The sequence below is a fragment of the Urocitellus parryii genome, chromosome 8 (genome assembly GCF_045843805.1).
Source record: "Urocitellus parryii isolate mUroPar1 chromosome 8, mUroPar1.hap1, whole genome shotgun sequence".
In the NCBI taxonomy this organism is placed as follows: Eukaryota; Metazoa; Chordata; class Mammalia; order Rodentia; family Sciuridae; genus Urocitellus; species Urocitellus parryii.
Genome location: NC_135538.1, coordinates 14,411,861 through 14,437,941, shown reverse-complemented (window position 1 = coordinate 14,437,941; position 26,081 = coordinate 14,411,861). Strand labels below are relative to the sequence as shown.

At 35.9% G+C, this 26,081-nt stretch overlaps 1 protein-coding gene across 1 annotated transcript in view; it reads left to right on the top strand.

Moving 5' to 3' along the window:
• Esr1 (estrogen receptor 1) overlaps positions 1–26,081 on the top strand; it is a 269,902-nt gene that overhangs the window by 59,179 nt on the left and 184,642 nt on the right. The window contains exon 4 of the mRNA XM_026399936.2: positions 6,782–6,898. Within this exon, the coding sequence (XP_026255721.1) occupies positions 6,782–6,898 (117 nt within the window). The remainder of the gene's footprint in view (positions 1–6,781; positions 6,899–26,081) is intronic.

The window sequence follows — 26,081 nt, the reverse complement described above, 5'->3', positions numbered from 1 at the left end:
CTAATCTTGTAGGATTTTGTAAAATCATGAAGCAGTTTTTTATTTTTTGTTTGTTTCCCTTAGTTTGGAGATAGTGATCACACCAGCACACCTCTAATAAAATTCTACAAGGCCCCTTGTAATCTTCAGTATGTCTGGGTATCTACCAGCTTTCTATTTTTATTTATTCATTTATTTAATTTATTATACATGATAACAGAATGCATTTAAATTCATGGTACACAATGGAGCACAATTTTTCATTTCTCTGTATGCAAAGTAGAGTCACATCATTCGTATCTTCATACATGTACTTAGGGTAATGATGTCCATCTTATTCCACCATCTTTCCTACCCCTATTCCTGCTCCATTCCCTTCCCTCCTCTTTGCCCTATCCAAAGAAGTTCCTCCATTCTTCCCGTGCTCCACTCCATCCCCCTTATGGATCTGCATTCACTTATCAGAGAAAACATTTGGCCTTTGCTTTTTGGGGATTGGCTTATTTCACTTAGCACAAAATTCTTCAACTCCATCTATATACCTGTAAATGCCATGATTTTATTCTCTTTTAATGCTGAGTAATATTCCATTATGTATATATATATACCACAATTTTTTATTCATTCATCTATTGAAGGGCACCTAGGTTGGTTCCACAATTTAGCTATTGTGAATTGTGCTGTTATAAACATTGATGTGGCTGTGTCCCTGTAGTATGCTGTTTTTAAGTCCTTTGGGTATAAACCAAGGATTGGTATAACTGGGTCAAATGGTGGTTTCATTCCAAGTTTTCCAAGGAATCTCCATACTGCTTTCCATATAGGCTGCACCAATTTGTAGTCCCACCAACAGTGTATGAGTGTGCTTTTCCCCCACATCCTCACCAATACTTATTGTTGCTTGTATTTTTAATAACTGCCGGTCTGACTGGAGTGAGAAGAAATCTTAGTAGTTTTGATTTGTATTTCTTTAATTACTAATGATATTGAACATTTTTTAAAAAAATATATTTGTTGATTGATTGTATATCCTCTTCTGAGAAGTGTTTGTTCAGTTTCTTAGCCCATTTATTGATTGGGTTATTTGTTTTTTGAGTTCTTTATATATCCTGGAGATTAGTGCTCTACTGATGTGTGTGTAGTAAAAATTTGCTCCCATTCTGTAGACTCTCTTTTCACTTCATTGTTTTTTCTTTTTCTTTTTGCTGAGAAGAAGCTTTAGGAATCTTGTTAAGGAAATCAGTGCCTAATCCAATATGATGAATATTTGGGTCTACTTTTTCTTCTATTAGATGCAGGGTCTCTGGTCTAATTCCTAGGTCCTTAATGCACTTTGAGTTGGGTTTTGTGCATGGTGAGAAATAGGGGCTTAATTTCACTTTGCTGCATATGGATTTCCAGTTTTCCCATCACCATTTGTTGAAGAGCCTATTTTTTCTCCAATGTATGTTTTTGGTGCCTTTGTCTAGTATAACTGTATTAATGTGGGTTTGTCTCTGTGCCCTTTATTCTATACCATTGGTTTACAAGTCCATTTTGGTGTCAATACCATGTTGTTTTTGTTATTTGTTACTATTGCTCTATAGAATATTTAAGGTCTGGTATTGTGATGTCACCGGCTTCACTCATTTTGACAATATTAATTCTGCCTATCCAAGAACAAGGGAGATCTTTTCATCTTCTAAAGTCCTCTTTAATTTTGATATGTTGTATCAGCATTCTCATTTACCTCTTTAGAGTTCTGTAGTTTTCATAGTAGAGGTCTTTCACCTCTTTTGTTAAATTGATTCCCAAATATTTTTTTGAGGCTATTGTGAATGGGATAGTTTTCCTAATTTCTCTTTCAGAGGATTCATCACTGATGTACAAAAATGCTTTGGATTATGGGTGTTGATTTTATATTCTGCTACTTTGCTGAATTAATTTGTTAGTTTTAGAAGTTTTCTGGTGGAATTTTTCAATCTTCTAAGTATAGAATCATATTGTTGGCAAATGATGATAGTTTGAGTTCTTTTCCTATTTGCATCCCTTTAATTTCTTTTGTCTGTCTAATTACTTTGGCTATTATTTCAAGGACTATGTTAAATAAAAGTGGTGAAAGAGGGCATCCCTGTCTTGCTCCAAGTTTTAGAGGGAATGCTTTCAATTTTTCTCCATTTAGAATGATGTTGGCCTTGGGCTTAGCATAGATAGCTTTTACAATGTTGAGGTATGTTCCCATTTTCCCTAGTTTCTAGTGTTGTGAACATGATGGGGTGCTGTGTTTTGTGGAATGCTTTTTCTGCATCTATTGAAACGATCATATTTCCCCTTTCCCACCACTCCTCCCCTCCTCTGGTCCCTCTCCTTTATTCTGCAAATCTCCCTTCAATTGTCATGAGATCCCTCCAACTTTTATTTTCCTTTTTACTTCCATATATGAGAGAAAACATTTTGAGTTTGGCTTATTTCACTTAACATGTTATTCTCAAGTTCCACCCATTTTCCCAAAGTGACATAATTTCATTTCTCTTTACAGCTGAATAAAACTCTATTGTGTGTATGTTACATTTTCTTTATCCGTTCATCTTTTGATGGACACCTAGGCTGGTCCCGTACATTGGCTGTTATGAATTATGCTGCTATGAACATAGTATGCATGTACCATTAAAGTAAGATGATTTTAATTCTCCAGGATAAATGCTGAGAAGTGGTATAGCTGGCTTGTATGGTGGTTCCATGCTACTCTTTGAGGAGCCTCCATACTGCTTTCCATAGTGGATGTACTAAGTAACAATCCCACTCACAGGGTGAAGGTTTCCTCTTTCTTCACATCTTCTTCAGCCTTTGTTATTGTTTGTGTTCTTGATGACTGCTTTTCTGTCAGTCATTACTTTCTTTATAGAACCCTGATATAAAGAAGCCTGTGCTCCTCAGACAGGATGAAGGAGGGGGCAACAGAACATTGGCATCTTTCTTTGAGTCATTTAACAGACTCACTAAGCTCCACTGTGTGCCTGAGAATGTGCAGAGCACATGGTAATGGATGAGACAGAGAGGGTCCATCCTTGTCACGCCTAAACCCATCCAGGAATTGAGAAAAGCAATCAAGTCCCATGTAGTAAGTGCTAATAGGACATAAACTAGGCATGGTTGGAGGGGCAGAGGAGATTTCTCAGAGGAATCCATATCTCATATGCATACTTGAAAGTTGAACAGGAACCCACCATGCAAGAGTAGGGAGGGTGCAGTATCCACAAGAAAAAGGAGCCCATGCAAAATCCTGAGAGTGACAGGAGCCTGGCATGTTTGGACAGAAGACATGGCTGGAACCCAGGAATGCCTTAGGGAGTGTGGAGAGAATCTTGGGGAGGAGCTGGGAAGAGCTCTGTAAGCTGTGTTGGGGTTTTGGATTTTATCCTTAGTCCTTGGAGGCAAGTGAGAATATAATTCAGGATAGTGGTAGCATGGGGTGTGATTTTGAAAAAAAATCAGTGGCCACATGGTGAGAAGGTTGACAGGGGAAAGTTGGAGGCAGGGAAACACACAGTGGGCTGTTGTGATGATCCAGATGGGAGATGGTACAGACTCCAGTAGTGAGGGTGAGCATAGGAAGAAATTGGTCTGCTTTGAAAAAGTTAGAAATAATGGATCTGATTTCTCTGTGCATGTGTCTGTGTTCATGTGTATGATGAGGGGTATGGAAGGAGGGTCCACTGAGGAAGAGAGAAGATCTAGAATAACACCCATGTTTCTGGTCTCGTGGTGGGTACGGACACACTGCTGAGGCAATAAGACAGTCAATCTCACTGGGACAAGTTCATTCTGAAGAGTCTGTGAGTCAAGTCTCTATGGACCGAGGGCAAGTGGACATAGAAATCTGAAGTTCAGGAAAGAAATTCGGCCTGAGGTGACAGTCAAGAAAGTACTGAGGAAAAGGTGGTAAAAATAAGGACCCACAATAGTGGGTTTCTCTCATGTTACTGCTTATTTTATATGGCCTGAGTTTATATTCCTTTTAAATCTCTGATTATGGGTGATTGCTTATTTTTATAACTAACAAATGTAGAATTTCTGAGTGATGGTAACAAAGAAAAAAAAATCATCTGCTACCAAAAGGGGGAGAATAAGAGAAGGAAAAAGTCAAGAGAAAAGAACTCAGACATGCTGAAGGTGAAGTTCATGGGAATCCTCTGTTCCCCAAGAACCTGATGAATCTTGTGTACAGGTGTCTTCTCCCCCCACTCTCTGGCTGTCTGGTTGTTTGCTGTGTCTGCTGTCCCTCTACTTCCTATTACTCAAATTATAGATTCCCCAATGGCTTCTCATTTTTATTTACTTTTGATCTTTACCTTTGCAGTGCTGGGGATTGAACCCAGCATGTGGTGCAGTCTAGGCCAGTGCTCTTCCACTGAGCTGCAACCCTAGTCATCATTTTTGTGTTTTGGTGGACAAGAAAATAGTGATTATTATTTTTCAAACCTTCACCTGAACATGACTCATAGCTTCAGCCTTTAGTCACAGGTATGCAGAGTCTTGAGTCTTTACAGTGAACACATGAATGCTTCGCAAATATCACTGGTGTGAGTTGGCTTTTTAAAAAAGTAACTATACTTCAATAGGATTTTTTCTGGAGTATTTTTCCCACAAGATTAAATGAGATTTAAAGAAGAATTTCCTCTTAAAGCAAATTAAATCAATTGCCTTAATAATACCCATTGACCAAATTATACTCATTAAGGAAAAAAATATTATTTTGTTGGTTTTCTTCTTCTAATAATAGTTGTTGTTGGTATTTGGTTAAGAAGGACATAACTTTCCTATGTTCATATAGAAATACACCACCAGTGAGTCTCCACATCATGTACAACCACAAGAATGGGATCCTAATTGGATTAAGTTATACTCCATGCATGAAAAATATGTCAAAATACACCCTACTGTCATGTGTATCTAAAAATAACAAGTTAAAAATTTAAAAAAGAAGAATTTGTTTTAATTGTAGATATCAAATATGTGCTTTTAAATATTTCTTCTCATCAGTTTATCAACATTTTTTAATGTATTTCAGGTAAAAGAAAACCCAGCTTTGTCAAAATAGGTTTACATTATGAAGTGATTCTGTTGTACATCTGTTTTTATTCTTGTTAAGGAATGAATTTGACTGCACAAATCCAGTGCTTTTTGTGTATTAAACATGTTAGTTGAAGAATTTCACTTGGTTCTATAAAGATAAGCATCTCCAGTGGATGACAAATCCAAATAGAAGGTTTAGCCAATTGGCCTGTCACCCTATTCAGTTCTCCCATCTTCCTCTGGCTTGCAAAACACCTGCTTTTAGGGGAGAAAGTGAGTCAACATAATATTTGGCTTAAGTCATTATTAATTTAATTTATACTCATTTTTTTAGCTAAAATACATTAATGTATTCTGAATAAACCCCACAGAAGACCAAACACTAACCATATCTTTATGGTACCAGAAAAATGCACCTTTTGCTTAGAGTTAGCATCTTCCCAGACAAATTTCGTTCCTGGCTCTATTACTTCCACAATTTGTCCTTATTAATAAGGACATTTCTAAAAATAATATCTGTGCCTGGATATTGGAGGCAGTGTGTGGTCTCTTGCCAAAGTTCCAAGTTTACAACTCCATTGAATAGTTTTCTGGTTTCTATTATGCAATAGAAAAATGCAGATGATAATTTGAGCTGAAGTCTGTTTATACAGTAACTTTTATAATGTATATCTAAAGATGGAGGGACAAGTTTTATAAGGCTAGCATTTCTTGTCAAGCCCCACCCCCTCCACCCTATTTAATCAAGTTTGACTCTTATGTTTAATAAAGAGACCTATATTAAAACATTTCATTATATGATACATCTTGTCCTTACTAAATGGGAAGATAAAGACCTTAGCAGAGAATCTGAATTAGAGGGTGGTATGTATACATTCAGTTTGGGGGAGGTGGGAGAATGGGAAACGAGTTTTTAAACAGTACATAGTACTTTCTTAGTCTAAATTCAGGATACTTCCCTAAGACAATTAGACTCATACAAAAAAGTACTTATTAATTAGTGAAGTTTAATATTCTGCACAATACAAACCAGTCTTCTTTTAATGGATAAAGAAGTGGAGGTGACTTAGAGTAGAAACTTCCTGTGATTGACTGGATACAAGCACGTGGACATGTATTCTCACATTTGAGTCTTAGAATAATTTCGGTAGTGGACACCATATTGTCTCTAGGTTAGAGAGTAGGAAAGGGAGGCCCAGAGCCGTCCAGCAGTTTGCTCTGCACCCTCCAGGGAGTAAGTGACCGACTAACTCAAGGATGAGCCTTGGGGACACCCAGCACCCTCCTGCTTGAATTTAGATATTCTGTGTTTCATTGAGTATCTAATTAAAGATCCTTTAATTTATGTTTTAGGAAGGACCACCTTGAAACTCCTTATTAAAATCTGATTTCTAGCAGCTCTATTTGGACAATTTTATTGAGTGGCCTGGGTAAAAACACAAAACCCAGACAAAACATCTCACCCACCGAGAACCTTGACCTTTGGGGCACAGGTGAGAGGTGATACAGCTCTATCTAGGCTGTGTGATTCACATTTGTACATGTGAGCTCCAAAGACCTCCTGGAGCAATCGGCTGAGGTAGAAATTAAGTCCAGCTGAGGTTTATTTGCACTTAGCATGGAGAGGAGGAGGGCAGATCAAGGTGGCAACTTGGGAAAGCCAAGTTAGTGATATGAAAACATCATCCAGCAGTTTCCCTGTAAAGTCCTTGAAATAATGTTAATTCTGTCCTCTTGCTTTTAATAGGGCATAATGACTACATGTGTCCAGCTACCAACCAGTGCACGATTGATAAAAACAGGAGGAAGAGCTGCCAAGCCTGCCGGCTCCGCAAATGCTATGAAGTTGGGATGATGAAAGGTGGTAGGTACCCTGCCATGGTGCCCGTTCTGGCCTACTGTCCAGGGCTGGCGACTTCTATTTGCATAGCCACTTGGAGTTTAGTGTGTTTAATTCATTTTTTCCTATTTCTCTTTTCAACAAATGCATTTTATTTCAAAGCATTTGAAAGTGGCTGGAACTAGAAATTCTAACATGCCATTTTGTGTTTCATATTTGCAATGTAAATAATTGTCTTTTAAATCAAAGGTGTGTGGGAGGAGTAGTGGAAGGAAAAGAAGACTGCTCAATGAATTATTCTGGAAATATTTTTTCAGTTACCGATTCTATTGCTATTGCTAGAAAACGATATCTAGAGATAAACTTCCCCCTCGATTCACACTTGTACATGTGAGCACTAAATACTAATTTATAATGGTGTGATGTTTTGATGTACCTTAGGGGATCTGAATTTCAGTCAGAGGGATTGTTCACCTTTGGAACTTGAGTCAAGCAGCATATTTTATAATCTCAGTGCTGGGATGGTTAAATGCCCACTGAGCACTAACGAATCCCTGAGCTCTCAGGATTAATGCCCATGTGGTTATCTTTCCTGTGTGGCTGCTCAAGTATGCACATGTGGTTTCTCTGGAGTCCACTTCTGATGGGTGTTCGATGCTCCTATTTAAGATCCCCTTGTATTCTAGGGAATGTCCTCTTGAAGAACATGGCTTCTGGTTTTGGATAGCCTTCAAACATAGTTGGGGAGAACAAATAGGCGCTGTGTAATTAAGTCCTGGATGCTTTCCGTGTTCCACAGTGATACAGGAGGCAGGGAGGGGGTCAATGACTGTGCGGTCTACTGTCTTCCCTGGGGAACGACTTTCGGAAGCAGGCGAGGTTCAGGATGAGCTGAGGAGAACACAATTACAATGAAGAAGAACAGTGATTTTGCAGATAGAAGGTAGCTAATTTTTAATTCACTCACACCTGGATGAAGGGAAAGGAGAGGGAAACCTAAAGTAAGAATGGAGGTGAGGATGAAGGCACACTTGGTCATTATCGACTTACAACAAAAAAGCCTTTTTTCCATGGTCAGGTTGTGATTTTGAATACAGCATTCAGAATACATTTTCTCGGTGAGCAGATGAAATGTTGAATTTAAGCAGTGTTATGAGATGTGACTATATGTCTTGAAAGTCTGAAAAATCAGCTTTAATTCAAAGGGTAATTAATTCTAAGACTTGAATAGCCGCATTCAGAAAATGACACTTTGAGTCATAAATGGATTAAATATTTAAGGAATTAATTTTTCTTTGTACTATTGGAAAATTAGTCATACTTAATTAAGCCCACAAAAAGCTTCTTAAGGTAACTTGATAAATGACAAAAGATAATGGCTATATAAGAAAAGTTTAATTTGAAACAGAAGAGTCCAAATGTAATATTCTTTGGCGGTTGTAGGTAAGATAAGCCCAAGATTTTTTTATTGTCTCTAGAAGCTGAAATAATAAACTTGTGAATAGGTCCTAAACATTTTTTGTTTATAAATTTGAAGGTATCCATACATTGACTTCACTTCTTGAAAACAATTCTTTCTTCTAATTAATATTCAGATACAATCTGGCTACAAAAATATAAATTATTCATCCTCATTTTTAATCTCGCAAAAATTCCAATTTGTAAAGTCATAATAAAATCTTTCTCACTGTTTTCAAATAGAAATCTAAATAATTTGATGCTACCTGGACAGTCAGCATGCATATACTTGTACATGTATATTTATGACCATAAAATATGTATCTGTGTAGTTTTCTGGAGTTGCCATAGCAAAAATAAACTAGTTGGTTCAAATGATAAAAAGTAATTTTCTCACATTATTGGAGGCAAGAAGTCTAAGGTCAAGTTGCTAGAAAATTTGTTCCTGGTGTTGGCCTCTCTTGCAGGTTTTGGATGCCCTCACTCACATGGCCATTTCTCTGCACCTCACTCCTGGTGTATTTTCCTTTTGTTAGAAGGATGTCAGTCTATTGGATTTGGGACCCGCCCTTATGACTTTACATAACCCTAATTATCTCCATAAAGACCCTATTCCAAAGATAGTCGGATTGGGGCTACAGCCTCAAGATCTAAATCTGGGAGGACACAATTCAGTCATAACAGGCTACCATGACAAAACACCCTGGACCTAGTGGCTGAAATGACAGAAGTTCATCTTCTCATAGCTCTGGAGGCTGGAGGTCTGAGGTCTGTGTGCTGGTGCTTTGGTTCCTCTGGAGGCCTCTTTCCTTGGCTGGCAGATTGCCACCTTTCTGTCCTCACATGACATTTCCTCTGCCCACGCACTCCTGCTGTCTCTTCTCCTCAGGAAAACATCGGGCCTATGAACTAGCACCTTACCTGTTATGACCTTGTTTAATCTTAATTGCCTTTTTAAAGACTTCATCTCCAAACTCAGTCCCATTCTAAGGTCCTAGGAGTTAGTTAGGGTTTCAAAATATGAATTTGCAAGTACATAATTCATTATGTAACAATATCCCATTGGGATTACTCAATGATTGTTCAGTACTTATAAACTATATAACTATATAAGTACTTCCTTCTGGAAGTTTATATATATATATATATATATATATATATATATATATATACATAGATACATACATGAGTTTTGAATCAAGTTTTACCATAAAACTGTAGGCTGCAAGAATATCACATTTTAATTACATGTATAAAGTACTTTTTATAGCTGGGATTGTGGCTCAGCGGTGGAGCGCTCGCCTAGCACGGGCGGGACCTGGGTTCGATCCTCAGTACCACATAAATATAAAGGCATGATGTTGTGTCCATCTACACCTAAAATTTAAAAAAAATTAAAAATAAAGTACTTTCCGTAAAGCAATATAATTTATTGTTTTTTTATAATATGGGATATTATAAAATATATCCTCATAGCACATATAACCTCATGGCACCTTATATAACAACTCCTTGGAAATCCCAATGAATAAAGACTTAATTTACAACTGGAAGTACAGTAATAACTAACTATAAAATTTGCAGTTGTAAAAAACAGCTGCGACTAAATAAATCTTTACAACATTTTCCAACTGGTTTCATTAACAATCCAGTTTCTTAACCAGGCTAGTCGCCAATTAGAATAGTAAATCTCTATTTATTTTTATGTGATGCTGAGGATCGAACCTAGTGCCTCACATTTGCTAGGCAAGCACTGTACTACTGAGCTACAACAGAATAGTAAATCTCTATATATGAAATAAAAATTCTGGCTTTAATAGCAAGGCTAATACATTTGTGAAGATGTATTCTAAAGATCTAAGAGAGCAGGATTTATCTACGTAAAAAAAAATTTAATCAATCTGTTGATTACCTACTGTCCTCCCTGCCTAAATCCCATGATTAGATTTGCTTCTGAGTTATGATATCAATGAGATGAGGGATTTATGATATGCCTCAGGGGATGTTTTTCCATCTAAGTGTATTTTTTTCTTCTTCATCCGCCTCATTTCCCTTCAGCCCTAAGAATGCAGATTAGTTAGATAGTTAGGAATTTGTCTTTCTGGAAAATTAGTTCCTATTCCTTTGCCTTGGGTTGGATCCTGTATTCTAGCTTCCACAGCAAATGTCTCTGAGATTCCATCTCTGTTGTTGTTCAGAGTGTGTCTTCTCTAGTTCATAAACTCTATGAGGCAGTCTGGAGTTATTTCTGTCTTGTTGACTGATCTAGTATTGAACAAGTCACAAAGTAGGTGTTTAATAAAAATATTTTGCAAAAGTGAATTGACTTAATTCATTGAAGTAGTATCTGTTTCAGTTGTCTTACATGCAAGTTGTTGTGGATAAAGTGAATATGAATAAGCCTAGTCTCTTCCATCAGTATCCTCATAGTACAAACAAGACACATTGCAAAGGTGCATTTGAAGTGGTAAATAGAAATCCAGAAAATTTGAGAGTTGACAAGCTTGGAAGATGGCTCAAATAATGTAGAATCAGAATGGATGTCCAGAGCTTTAGCCAGCCTCTCCTGGGTTTAGCCCAACCCAGAACATTACTCAGCCCATCTGACTTTCAAAGTATATATTGCTACCCATGAATTTGACAAGAAAAGGGAAGACTTCAATACTGACCCCTCCCAAGACTAGCTGAGCAAGCCCATTAAAATAATTTTTATGAGCTTCACTGCTCTTGGATGTAGGATGAAATAATTTCTACTCAACCAGTTTGTCATGACGATCACAAATCATAACACAGGAAAATACTTTATAAATTTAAAGTTACCATAGAAGCATTAGCTATTTTATCTTTTCTGTCAAAAATAATTCTTATCTTACTAAGGAACATCATGTCTGAATGCTGCTATTTTTTTTTTCAATTGGAAGAAAGACACAATTTCATTACTTCCACTAGGTAAAATTGTTTGATTCCTTTTTGAAGAATAAAAACCTAGGCTCAGACACATATGCTTTTTTAAAGTCATTTTTATGTCATACACTGGAAATAGTTGCACGATGAGGGAGATTTATTATCATTTTATGATGCCAGAGATTTACACAGGTTCATTAAAGTTCTTTCCCTATAATAGACACAGAGACAAGTTGCTGGCAAGGTTCTCTTTTCTGTAGTCCAGGAAGTTGGCATGAGGAGGTTAATTGATGTGCAGGACTTTTGCACTAACTATCCTGGTTTTATTTCATCACAACATATTAAAAGAAATTTAAGACAAAGTAGTAGTTGTCAACTCATCTTTATTTTGATGACAATGTTGCAATCTAATGTTTAGGACTATTTCAAAACAATAAAAAAAAACTGAAACATTGTTCTAATTCTACTTCATGTTTGTTTTGATCTCTTTATGTTTATGGCTTTCTTAAGTCTAAATTTGTTTGTTAAGCTGATATGTTAAAAACATAACGATTGTGCTTATTATGGTGTACCATGGGATGTTTTGATTCATGGATATATTGTTATGTTTAAATCAGATAAATCATATATATCTCAAACGTTTATGGTGAAAACCCTCAATCACTTCTAGTTTTTTGAAACACAAAATCCATTATCATTATCTATGGTTGCCCCGAGATGCACTAGCACAACAGAACTTCTTACTCCTCTCTAACTGTAATTGGGACCCACCCACCAACCTCGACCTGTCCCTCCCTTCCTCTACTCTCTTCACCTCTGCCAAGCAGGGTCCCACTCTCTGCCTCTCAGATGAGATCAGCCTTTTCACATTCTACATGTGAGTGCTATCATGTGGCCCTTGCCTTCTGTGTCTGGCTTAGTTCAGTAACCATGATGATCTCTCCAGTTCCATCAATGTTGACAAAAATGACAATGTTATCCACTTTAAAGGCTGAATAGTGTTCCATTGCATATATGTACCACATTTTCTTCAATCTACTGATGAGTTGATGGACACCTGGGTTGATCATGTTTCATGGCTTTTGTGATGATGAATGCTACAGAAAACGTGGGAGTGCAGGTGTCTCTTCAACATACATCCTTCCTTTAGATGTACACCCAGTAGTGGGATTGCTGGATCATACGGCAGTACAGATTTTACTTTTTTGAGCAACCTCCACATCATTTTCCATAAGGATTAGTTTACATTCCTACCCACAGTGTGCAAGGGTTCCTCTTTCTTCACGTTTACATCAGCACTTGTTGTTTTATTTGTCCTTTTTCTTTCTTTCATTGTTATAGCACATTAGAATTTTACATAACAGATTCGTTATGTTACATTTGTTTTTGCACACAACTAAATTTGATCAATCTCATTCCTTAGTACCTTTTCTTTCCTCCCCTCCTGAATTCCCTGGGCTGCTTGTTTTAATCTACAGATATTCTTTCTAATATTATTACTGTTATTTTAATTAGAAAACTATAATTACATATATTTATGATTCATTCTGGTGTATTTGCTAAATACATAGACATAGCATAGTTTGATAGATTCCCCATGTATTATTCCAGTACTTCCCATGGCCCTCCCTCCTCCTCCCTCTTGATCCTCTATTGGTCTTTCTTCTATTTTCATGAGGTCCCTCCCACTTTTTTTCAATATTCCTTTCATTTCTGTCTCTCTGGCTTCTGTAAATGAGAGCAAACATTCGACCCTTGACTTTCTAAGTCTGGCTTATTTCACTTAGCATGTTTTCTTTGCTATGCAGAAACTTTTCAGTTTGACGTAATCTCATTTCTCTATTTGTGCTTTAGTTGCCTGTGCTTTTGGGATCGTGTTAAAAAAATACTTGCTCATTCCAATGTCTGGAAATGTTTTCTCTATGTTTTCTTTTAGTATTTTCATAGTTTTAGGTCTTACGTTTAGGTCTTTAATCTTTTTGAGTTGATTTTTGTAACTACTGAGTGATTGGTAGGGGTCTGGTTTCATTCTTCTGTGCATAGACAACCAATTTCCAATTTCCCCAGCACCATTATGGAGAAGTTTGTCCTTTCTCCAATGTGTGTCTTAGCATCTTGGTTGAATATCAGTTGGCTGTGGATGTGTGGATTCACTTTCAGGCTCAACATGAGAAATCAACAAATGTGATATAGTGTATCAAATGTGATGCAATTTATCAATGAAATAAGAACAAAAAACATATGATCCCTTCAATAGAGGCATAAAAGATATTTGGCGAGAGTTAACATTGTTTCATGAAGAATGAAGTATGAAATTAAGTACCTTGGCATAACAACATTCTTCTAAATGAAGTATGGAAGGAATGTCCTTCAACATAACAAAGGTCATATATAATAAGCTCACAGCCAACAGAATACCGAATGGGGAAGAGCTAAAAGCTTTCTGAGATCTGGAACAAGGCAGGAATGTTCACTTTCACCACTTTTTTTCAACATGGTGCTGAAAGTCTAGTCAGAGCATTGAAGCAGAGAAAGAAAGGAAATGCTTTTAAGTTATAAGAGTCTAATTATCACTGTTTGCAGATTACATGATCTTATATGAAAGAAATCCCGCAGATGACACCAAAAAACTATTGGAACTAATAAATTCAGCAATGCTGTCAGATATAAAATTAACATACAGAAATTTATAACTTTTTATAGACTAATAGCAAGCTATCTGATATAGAATCCAAGAGAGTACTCCCATTTACAATAGCTACAAAAAATTTAAAACATCTAGGAATTAACTTACCCAAAGAGATGAAAGACGGCTATAATGAAAACTATAAAACAGGGATGAAAGACACCCGAAGAGGACTCAAAAAATTGAAAGATATTCCTTGTTCATGGATTGGCAGAATGAATACTTTAAAATGTCCATACTATTCAATGCAATCTGTTGACTCGATGAAATCCCTATCAAAATGACTTTCTTCAAAGTCATAGATAAAACAATTGCAAAATCTGTACAGAACCATGATAAACACATAATAGTCAAAATAGCCTTAAGCAGAAAGCAGGAGACTTCATACTACCTGACTTTAAAACATGCTACAAAGCCATGGTAATCAAAACAGCAAAACAGTAGTAATGTTGCAGATTTGAAATAAGGTAAAAGCATTCCACTCACATAAATAGAGAAATATAGGCATGTATCCAGAATAACCCAAAAGCCCAACAAATAGCTGCAAAATATAATATTTCCTTGTTTTTAAATATTTATCACTACTACAATTATTTTTGTTGATGAAATGAACTCTCAAATCAGGGATTGGTATTAGAATTTCCTACATTAGTTAATATTATTTTTAATATTAATGATGCTAAAACTAAATCAATAAATTAAAAGTAAGAGTGAATTACCTTTTTGGATTGCTCAATATTTGCAGAAAAATGGTAGCTGCATGTGAATCCAAGTTTTATTAAAAGGGATATTTGGGGAGTTAATGTTTAGGATTCAATTTTTAAAAAGTGTTCAAGAAAAGTTAATCCTTCTTTACCAAAGAGATTCTGGTTGTTTTATGTAGCAACCTACATATTTCTGATTTTTTTTTTGCAGCACTTTAAAGTAATCAAACTGTCCCTCCACAAGCAGAAGCAGATTGTCAATGTATGAGATAGAAAAATGTATATGAAAGAGATAAAGACTGGGTTGTTAGCTTCTCTTCACCCAATATGGTGTTTATGAGAAACCTTTTGGAACTGAATAGCTCTAAGAAGCACAGTTTGCAAACCACTGGTCTAATGTAATCCCTTCATCTTCTGGGTAAGAAGACCAAGACCAGGAAAGATTAAGTGACTTGATCAAAGTCTTTGAATTACTTAGCAGGAGAATTAATCCTAGGCTGTAGACTCAGAGTTATTTCTAGCACATTTATTCACCATGTTCTGCCTCACATTTAGCATGAAAAATAATTGATAAAAAATACGAGTGCCATGTAACTAAATAAATGTCCACAAACACATATACATATCCAGAGAAAAGAAATCCAGAATAAAATAAATCATCTTACTCTATTCTTCCAGATACTTTTGGTGACACCAAAAGTCAAGTGATCTGTTGACCTGGGGAGCTAAGGGAATCTGGCCAACCAGGCTCACAGCTGTCCTGTGGACAACGTTCTGTGTGCCTTAGTTATAGTGGCAACAGTAGTGGTAGCAGCAGGTGTGGAAGGTGTCCGTACTCACTCTGGGTTGTGGAGTTTGAAGAAACGAGTAGGTGGACAGTGACCACATTTGGGTCAGAAAATGAGATCAGTGAGAAACCCAGGTACAAAAACTATAGTCACAAAATTCCAAGGAGAAAGGAATTTTTACATGTTCATTAATTGAGCATGGATGAAAAAATAAGATGAATATTTAGTTTTTCTCTCCAAAATATGGTAACAATGGAAGAGATGTCCTGCTTTGTTATTCCCTTGACTGCCTAGGGACAAAGGCAGGTTGGCTTCTGTGACTGTTAGTTCAGTTGGGTGAAGTATCATAGAGGCCATGCCATGATCCTTGTAAGGGAATTGTGATCTTTAGATGTTTTAATGTAGATCAAGCCACTTTCTTACACACTTGACCAAATGTGAGGGGAGCAACTCAATTAAAAGATTGATGTCCTACTAACTTCTTCACCAACTTCTTTTGTCAGTGTCACCAATGAACTCCTAGCTGTCAATCCTCAGACCTCATCTTCTTGATAGATAAGCAGCATTTGACACAACAGATCGTTGTCCCCTCCTTAATTCACACTCTTGATGTGGCTTGTAGTACTGTACATTCCCTGAGTTTTTCCTCCCATCTCCTTAGTCCTCCTGTTTAGATTTTCTTTGCCTGTCTCTCCTCTTTTTCTTGGTCTCTTAGTATCAGAGTGGCCCGAGGTCTTGTTTTTGGATCTCTTTTCTCCTCTGTCTTTTCCTTACCTCCTTTTTAATATCTAGTCTCATGGTATTAAACATCATTTATATGCTGATAACTCCTTAATTCATACCTGCAGCCCAAACCCTCTCCCATGTCACTGACTGTATGTGCATCTGGTATGTGATGGTATGTGTCTTCTTCTCTTGGATATCTAGATAATTATAACATCTCGGAACCAAACCAGAATCCATGCTCTTTCCCTCAGTAAAGCTTTATCTGTCATCTTTCCCATTTTAGCTAATAACTCCATGTTTCAAATTACTTAGTTCAAAAAATGTGAGTCGCCCTTCATTCCTCTCTTTCTCCCACACCCCATCTTCAGAAGATCATGGTGGGGGGCTGGGGATGTGGCTCAAGCGGTAGGGTGCTCGCCTGGCATGCGTGCGGCCCGGGTTCGATCCTCAGCACCACATACAAAGAAAGATGTTGTGTCCGCCAATAACTAAAAAATAAATATTAAAAAATTCTCTCTCTCTCTCCTCTCTCTCTTAAAAAAAAATTAAAAAAAAAAAGAAGATCATGGTGGCTGTAACTTCAGATGCTTTCAAAATCTGAGCCCGTTTTACCGCTTTTACCTTTGCCACTTTGATAGGAAACACCATCATCTCTCTCCCATTTATTATGGAGTCCTCCTTGCTTTGTTTCCCTACAGCCTATTCTTTCTACAGATACAAAACCAAACTAGATTCTGTCACTTCTCAAAACCTTGAGTGACTTCTCCTCCATCTGCCTCCCCTAAATTCTCCTTCTTTCATCTCCTTCCCTATTTCTCTCTCGCTCACTCCATTCTATCCCTGTGGGCTCCCTTCTGTTTTCCACTCCCTGGAATGCCATTGCCCCTGTATATCTATGTGACTCACTCATTTCTCTCAAATCTGTGCCCCATATCACTTTAACAATGAGGCGAAACCTTATTCTATTTATAATTCAGTTTGTTTCCCCATATCCTGCTCTACTCTCAGTATCTTATGCACCCCCCTTCTAATTTTTGCTTTTCAGAGTTCCAGTTATCCATGGTCAACTATAGTCCAAAAATATTAGATGGAAAATTCCAGAAATAAACAATTCATAATTTTTAAATTACATATTCTTCTAAGTAGCACGATGAAATCTCGTGTCATCCTTTTCTGTCTTGCTCAGGACATAAATCATCCATTTTGTCCGTGTATCCATGCTGTATACACTACCTTCATGTTAGTCACTTAGTAGCCATCTCAGTTATCAGATTAATTCCCAAGGATCACGGTGCTTGTGTTTAAACAACCAATAACCTAACATGATGATATAATGCCTGTATCACCTCATTTCATCTGATCACATAGGCATTATATTATCTCACATTATCTCAAGAAGTATAACTACAGTTACACATTTTGAGAGAGATGAGATTCATATAACTTTTGTTACAAAATATTTTATAGTTATTTAATTTTATTAGTAGTTATTGTTGCTAATCTCTTACTGTGTCTAATTTATAAATTAAATTTTAGAATTCAAATGCATGTATAAAATAACACCATGTATAAGTTTTAGGTATAAATATGGTTTCAGGCATCTAATTGGGGTCTTGGAATATATCCCTTGCAGATAAATGGGAACTACTCTTTTGTGGGCACTCACATCAGTACCACCATATAATAGGCAATCAAGAAAGAGTTGTAAAGGGATACATACAGGAAAAGAAGAACTTAACTTAGCACTATTTGCTTACTACATGATTCTATACCTAGAAGACTCAAAAAGCTCCACCAGAAAACTTCTAGAACTAGTAAATGAATTCAGCAAAGTAGTAGGATATAAAACCATCACCCATAAATAAAAGGCACTTCTGCACATCAGTGACAGATCCTCTGAGAGGGAAATGAGGAAAACTATCCCATTTATAATAGCCTCAAAAAAAAAAAAACTTGGGAATCAACTTAACGAAAGAAGTGAAAAATCTATACCATGAAAACTACAGAACCCTAAAGAAAGAAATCAAAGAATACCTTAGAAGATGGAAAGATCTACTTTGCTCTTGGATAGGTGGAATTAATATTATCAAAGTGACCATACTACCAAAAGCAGTATACAGATTGCATTAGCAATTCTGATCAAAATACTAATGACATTTCTCATAGAAATAGAAAAGGCAATCTGGAAAAATAAGAGACCTAGAATAGCTAAAGCAGTCCTTAGCAGGAAGAGTGAAGAAGGTGGTATCACTATACCAGAACTTAAACTATACTACAGAGCAATAATAACAAAAACAGCATGGTATTGGCACCAAAACAGACTGGTAGACCAATGGTACAGAATAGAGGACACAGAGACTAACCCTCAAAATTACAATTACCTTCTATTAGACAAAGGAGAAAAATACATGCACTGGAGAACTATAGCCTCTTCAACAAATCGTGCTGGGAAAACTGGAAATCCATATGCAACAAAATAAAATTAAACCCCTATATCTCACCATGCACAATACTCAACTCAAAATGGATCAAGGACCTAGGAATTAAACCAGAGACTCTATGTCTAATAGAAGAAAAAGTAGGCCCTAATCTTAATCATGTGGGATTAGGCCCCAGATTCCTTAATATGACTCCTATAGCACAAGAATTAAAATCAAGAATCAATAAATGGGTTGGACTCAACTAAAAAGCTTCTTCTCATCAAAAGAAACAATCAGTGATGTGAATAGAGAGCCTACAGCTTGGGAGCAAATTTTTACCCCTCACACATCAGATAGAGAACTAATAAAGTAGATAAAGAACTGAAAAAGTTAACACCAAAATATAAATAACCCAATCAATAAATGGGCCCAGGACCTGAACAGAACTTCTCAGAAGAGGATATACAATCAATCAACAAATATATGAAAAAATGTTCAACATCTCTAGCAATCAGAGAAATGCAAATAAAAACTGCTCTAAGATATCATCTCACTCCAGTCAGAATGGCAGCTATTAAAAACACAAACAACAATAAGTGTTGGTGAGGATGTGGGGGAAAAGGTACACTCATACACTGTGGTGGGACTGCAAATTGGTGCAGTCAATATGGAAAGCAGTATGGAGATTCCTTGGAAAACCTGGAATGGAACCACCATTTGACCCAGCTATCTCTCTTCTTGGTTTATACCCCAAAGACTTTAAAACAGCATACTAGAGACACAGCCACATCAATGTTTATAGCAGCACAATTCACAATAGTTAAACTGTGGAACCAACCTAGATGCCCTTTAGTAGATGAATGGATTAAAAATGTGGTATATATACACAATAGAATATTACTCAGCATTAAAAGAGAATAAAATCATGGCATTTGCAGGTAAATGGATGGTGTTAGAGAAGATAATGCTAAGTGAAGTTAGCCAATCCCTTATTCTCTGATATAAGGTGACTGACTCATAGTGGGGTAGGGAGGGGGAGCATGGGAGGAGTAGACAAACTCTAGATAGGGCAGAGGGGTGGGAGGGTAAGGGAGAGGGCAGGGGCTTAGCAAGGATGGTGGAATGTATTGAACATCATTATCCAAAGTACATGTATGAAGACACGAACTGATGTGAACATAATTTAATATACAACCAGAGATCTGAAAAATTGTTCTCTATATTTGTAACAAGAATTGTAATGCATTCCACTGTCATTTATTTTTTTTAAAAAAATCAATAAAAAAGGCAAAAAATAAAAAAAGAAAGAGTTGTATGCATGAATTAATGAAATGAATGAAAAAAATGTGAAAGTACAGGAGCAGAGTTATGACTAAGAATCCTGATTTTCTAATTTGGAGAGAATCTTGGCTTGGAAGATGAAACTTATATAGAAGCTTATGCTAGATGACAGAATCTCACCTCAGATCTCAATGACATTCAAGAAACATCTATTACTCACATATCAGGAAGATAGACTTGGAGCATTTGATGATATTGGCTGGACTTACTCATGTCTGTAGGTAAGCTGGTTGTCTTGGCTAGAGCAACTGGAAAGACTTAATTTTGCTTCATACATCTTTCTTCCTCTAGTGGGCTGATCCAGGCATGTTCTTACTGCTAACAGTACAGGCACAAAGAAAGGCAAACCCTAAGCCTGAAGCTTTTGCTTGTATTATTTGATGGCACACAGCAGGCCACAGCAAGTCAATGTCTGAGTTCATTGGCAGAAGGAGAGGAACTTTCAGAGTTATGTGACAAATGTGGGAATGTTTGGGATATTTTTTTGTAATCTGTTTCAAGCAAAAATGTGAATTGCTTAGATTTTGGACTGTAAACCAAATAGAATAATTTGATCTTAGAGTTGGAGAGGGCATATCTACTTTTCTATTCAAGGTGAGAATCATTATGTAGCATCCCTAACAGCTTGTGTTAGAGTGCAGAAAACAGATGTGTATTGTATTTTCATGCCTGTCTTTTATATACATATGATGAATGGACATGATAAGGCAGAAATCCAGCAATATATGTGAGCCAGTACTTCTGGAAAATGTGGGATAATTTCTGGTACGCTGGAATTTTCTAGTTGACTTTGATGTGAGTTTAGTATATATGTGTGTGTTATTACTGGCTATAAATGGAAAATGAAATAGTAATTAAATATGAGACTCTTTTAACATTTTGGTAAAAGTTAATTACTTCTATAAAATTAACTACAGAACTTTATTTGAGCTAACATCCAATTTACATTTTTAAAATTTGTATTTATTTCTAATTGACAAATATATATTATATACTACATGATGTTTTGAAATGTATATACATTGCGGAATCACTGAATCAAGCTAATTAACACATTCATTAACTTGTAAAATTTTGTGGTGAGGATACTTAAAATTGATTGTTTTAATGATTTTCATGTATTCCATGCATTGTTAATAACTGTAGTCACAATTGTGTAAACTGAATCTCTTGATCTCATTCTACCTATCTAGCTGACCTTTCATATACTTTGACCAACATCTTCCTCAACACCTCCCTCCTACCCCCAGCTTCTGGCAACAATCACTCTACACTGTTTCTGTGGGTTCACGTTTTAGGTTCCATACATAAGTGAGATCATGTGGTATTTGTCTTTCTGTGCCTGGCTTGTTTCACTTAATGTCTTTTATGTTCATCCATGTTCCTGCCAATCAGTCTCTTTTGGAAGGTTAAATAGTATTCCATTGGGGCTGCACTTAGGACACTTAGGTTGACTGTATATCTTCTTCTATTGTGAATAATAATGCAAGGAACACAAGAGTGAAGATATCTCTTTGACTTTCTGATTTCATTTTGATATATGCCCATTAGTAGAATTGATAGATCACATCATAGTTCTATATTTAACTTTTTTGAGAAATCTCGATTATTTTCCACAATGACTATATTAGTGTACATTTTCACCAGCAGTGTGTAAGACTTCCCTTTCTCAAAGTTCTCACCAACATCTTGATGGTAATAGCCACTTGTTTCAGTGGGCTTTTTCATTGCTGTGACTAAAATACCTGAAAAGAACAATGTAGAGGATGAAAAGTTTATTTTGGCTCAATCCATGGTCAGCCAGCTCCATTGCCCTGGGCCCAAGGTGAGGCAGAACATCATGGCAGAAGGATGTGCCATAGGAGAGCAGTTTAGGATGTGGCACCAGGAAGCAGAGAGAGCTTCACTCACCAAGAACAAAATATAAACCCCAAAGGCACACCCACAGTGACCTGCCTTCTCCAACCACACCCTACCTGCTCAGTTAATCCATATCAGTGGATTAATCTACTTTTGAGGTTAAGGCTCTCATAACCCAATCATTTCACCTCTAAAATTTCTTGTGTTGTTTCATACATGAGCTTAACCATAAAACCATTGTAATGGGTTCATGATTATACCTTACTGTAGGTTTAATTTACATTTCCTTGATGATTAATTGATTTTGGACATTGTTTCATATTTTTAAGTAACCTATTAGCCATGTGTATCTCTTCTTTTGAGAAATGTCTGTTCTGGTACTTTGTCCATTTTTCACTTTTATCACCAATCTTGTTTTTGAGTTCCTTATACATGTTGGATTATTAACTGCTTATCAGAGGTATGATTTTAGATATTTTATTCCATTCTGAAGTTGTGTTCATTCTTTTATTGTTAATTTGGTGTGCAGAAACTTTTTAGTTTAATGAAATCTCACTTCTCTCTCTCTCTCTTTTTTTTTTTTTTTTGCCTTTATTGTCTCTGGTTGTGAGGTTGTGTCAAAAAAAATTACTCTCTAGACCAATGTCCTGGAAGTTTTCTCTTTTTTTTTCTAGTAGTCTCATAGTTTTAGGTCTAATATCTGAGTCTTTAATCTATGTTAAGTTGGTATTTCTTTTGCAGTATCTACCATTGAACCCTACCACTGAGCTATACCCCAGCCCTTTTTATTTAGAGACAGGGTCTTGCTAAGTTGCTAAGTTGATCTTCATGTTGTCAGCCACCTGAGTTATTGGGACCAAATCTGTGTGCTCAATGACTGGATTACAATATTTTTGCATATAGTGTGAGGTAAGGGTCTATTTTCATTCAGCTGCATTTGAATATGCATATTCCCCAGGAATATTTATTGAAGAGACTCTCCTGTATTTGTGGCAATTTTATTGAAACTAATTGTTGCTAAATATATGGATTTATTTCTGGATTTTATGTTCTTGTTGGTCAATGGGTCCATTTATATGCCAGTACCATGCTTCTTTGATTACAGAAGCTTTTTGGTATATTTTGAAGTCAGGTAGTGTGATGCTTCCACCTTTGTTCTCCTCACTCAGAATTGCACTGAATCTGTAGATCACTTTAACTAGTAAGGGCATTTTAATAATGTAAATTTTTCTAATCCATGAACATTTCCATTTACTTGTATTTTCTTCAGTTTCTTTCATCAATGTTTGATTTTCAATGTACAGGTCTTTCAGTTTCTTGGTTAAATTTATACCTAAGAGTTTTTTAATAGCTATTATAAATGGGACTGTTTTCTTGATTTATTTTTTGGGATGGTTCATTATTGGTGTGTCAAAACACTACTGATTTTTATAGGTTGATTTTGTATCCTGAAACTTTATTGAATTTGTTTATTAGGTCTACTAGATGTGTTTGTCTAACCTTTAGGGATTTATATATTGATATTATGTAAAGTGCAAACAAGGAAAATTCAACTTCTTCCTTTCTAATCTGCATGGCTTTATTTCTTTTACTTACCTAATTGGTATGTCGAGGAATTCCAGCTCTATGTTGAATAGACGTGGTAAGAGTCAGCATCCTTATTTTGTTTCTAATCTTAGATGAAGAACATTTAACTTTTTACTATTGTGTATAGTATTAGCTGTGTGCTTACCCTATGTGTTCTTTAATGTGTTGAAATACATTCCTTCTGTACCTAATTTATTGAGAACTTTTAACATGAAAGAAAGTTGAATTTTGTCAAATGCATTTTTATATCTGTTGAGAGGATTATATGATTCTTGCCCTTCATTCTCTTAATGTAGTAAATTTGTAGATTTGCATGTGTTGAATTTTACCTTTGTCCCTGTAAATTACAGTTGAACATGGTGAATGATCCTTTCAATTTGCTGTTGAAATCAGTTTTGCTAATATTTTGTTGAGGAATTTTTGCACCTATATTTGTCAGGGATATTGATCTGTAATTTTCTCTTGTTAAACTGTTCTTGTTTGACTTTGGCATTAGGATAATGCTGGCCTTATAAAACGAGTTTGGAGGAATTTCCTTCTTTTCAATTTTGTCAAAGAGTTTGAAAAGGATTCATATTACTTCTTTAAATGTTTGAAAGAATTCAGCAGTAAATTTATAAGGTTCTGATCTTTCATTTGATGGAAGACTTTTTATTAACTGATTTAATTTTCTTACACATTATGGGTCTATTCAGATTTTCTATTTCTTTATGCTTAAATCTTGGTTAGTTTTATGTGAGTAGGAATTTGTTCATTTCTTCTTCATTATCAAGTTTATTGGTTTATCATTGTGCATAGTGGTATCTATGATCTTTGTGTTTCTGTAGTATTATTCGTAATGTCTCTTCCTTCATTTGTATTGTCTTTTTTTCTTAGTCTGTCTAATGATTTGCTAATTTTGTGAGTTATCACAATCAATTCTTAGCTATATTGATTGTTTATTATTACTATAAGTATAGTTACCCCTGCTCTCTCAGGGTTTCCATGTGTTTAGAACATCTTTTTTCATTCCTTCACCTTTAGTCTGTGGATCCTTATTGGTGCAGTGTATTTCTTATAGGTGGTATATCATTGGGTCTTGTTTTCTTTAGTCCACTGAGCCACTCTGACTTTTTCTTCTTTCTTTTTGGTAGTAGGGACTGAGCCAAATGTTGCTTAACAACTGAGTCAATCCCCCAATCCTATTTATTTATTTATTTATTGAGACAGGGTCTCACAGAGTTACTTAAGGCCTTGCTAAGTTTCTGAGGCTGGCTTTGAACCTGCAAACCTTCTGCCTCCGCCTCTTGGGTGGTTCACACTGGGATTACAGGTGTGCACCATGGCACTGGCTCTAGACCTTTTTAAATTTTTTATTTGGAGATTATGAGGCCTAACTTTGTTGCTTAGGGTGTTGCTAAGTTGTTGAACTTGTGAACCCTCTACCTCAGATTTCAGAGCACTGGAATTACAGATGTGTGTAGCATGCCTGGCTTTTAGAAGAAAGACTTCCCTGATTGGGAATCAAACCCAAGCCTTGGTGGTGAGAGTGCCAAATCCTAAGTACAAGACCACCAGGGAGCTCACTCTGTCTTTTGATTGGAGAATTTGACACTTATATTTAAAAATAATTATTGATAAATAAGAACTTATGCTTGCTATTTGTTTTCTAGATGCATGTTTTCTTTTTTCTTCTCTTGCTACCTTCTTGTGTGATTAAGTGATTTTTTTTCATAGTGGTATGCTTTAAATCTTACTTTTTATCTTATTGACTGTCAGTTTTTGCTCTGCATAATGCTTACATAAAAATGCTTTAAAAAACCATAATGCTTACATAAAACCTTTTGCAGTTATAACAGGCTATTTTAAACTGATAACAACTTAACCTTGACTAATATTTTTATACTTGAATAATTTGATTGCTTATTTAGAATTCTTTTTGTTTTTTAAAGAAGGAAAAAGGAATCCATCATTTACCTTTTTAAGAATGACCATATCTACACCAAGATAGACATGAAGACCAATGGAATAGAATAGAAAACAGAGAGACATATCCACATACTTATAGCCATCTGATATCTGATAAAGGTGCCAAAAATATATGTTGGAGAAAAAAACAGCTTTTTAAAGAAATAGTGCTGGGAAAATTGGATATCCAAATGCAGAAGAATGAAATTAGATCCCTATCTTTCTCTCTGCACAAAAGTCAAATCAAAGTGGATCAAATACTTAGGAATTAGATCAGAAACCTTACAGTTGCTAAAAGAAAACATAAATACTCCATCATAAGGTCACCTACTTCCACAAGAAGACCCCTAAAGCTCAAGAAATAAAATGAAGAATCAATAAATGGGATGCCATCAAATTAAAAAGCTTCTGCAAAGCAAAGGAAATTATTGATAAAGTGAAGAGAGAGCTTACAGGCTGAGAAAATACCTTTGCCAGCTCCTTCTCTGTCAGGTGATTAATAATCAGAATATATGGAGAATTCAAAAAACTATGAAAAAATAAATAAAAACCAAATAACAAATATCCCAATCAATAAATGGGCAAAATTTAAAAAATTCTCAAAAGAAGAAACACAAATGGCCAATAAATATATGAAAATATGTTTAACATCTCAAGCAATCAGGAAAATAAATGCAAATCATCACTTAGATTTTATCTCATTCTAGTCTGAATGGCAGCTATCAAGAGTATGAATAATTATAAAACTGACGAGGATGTAGGGGACAAAGTATACCTATACACTGT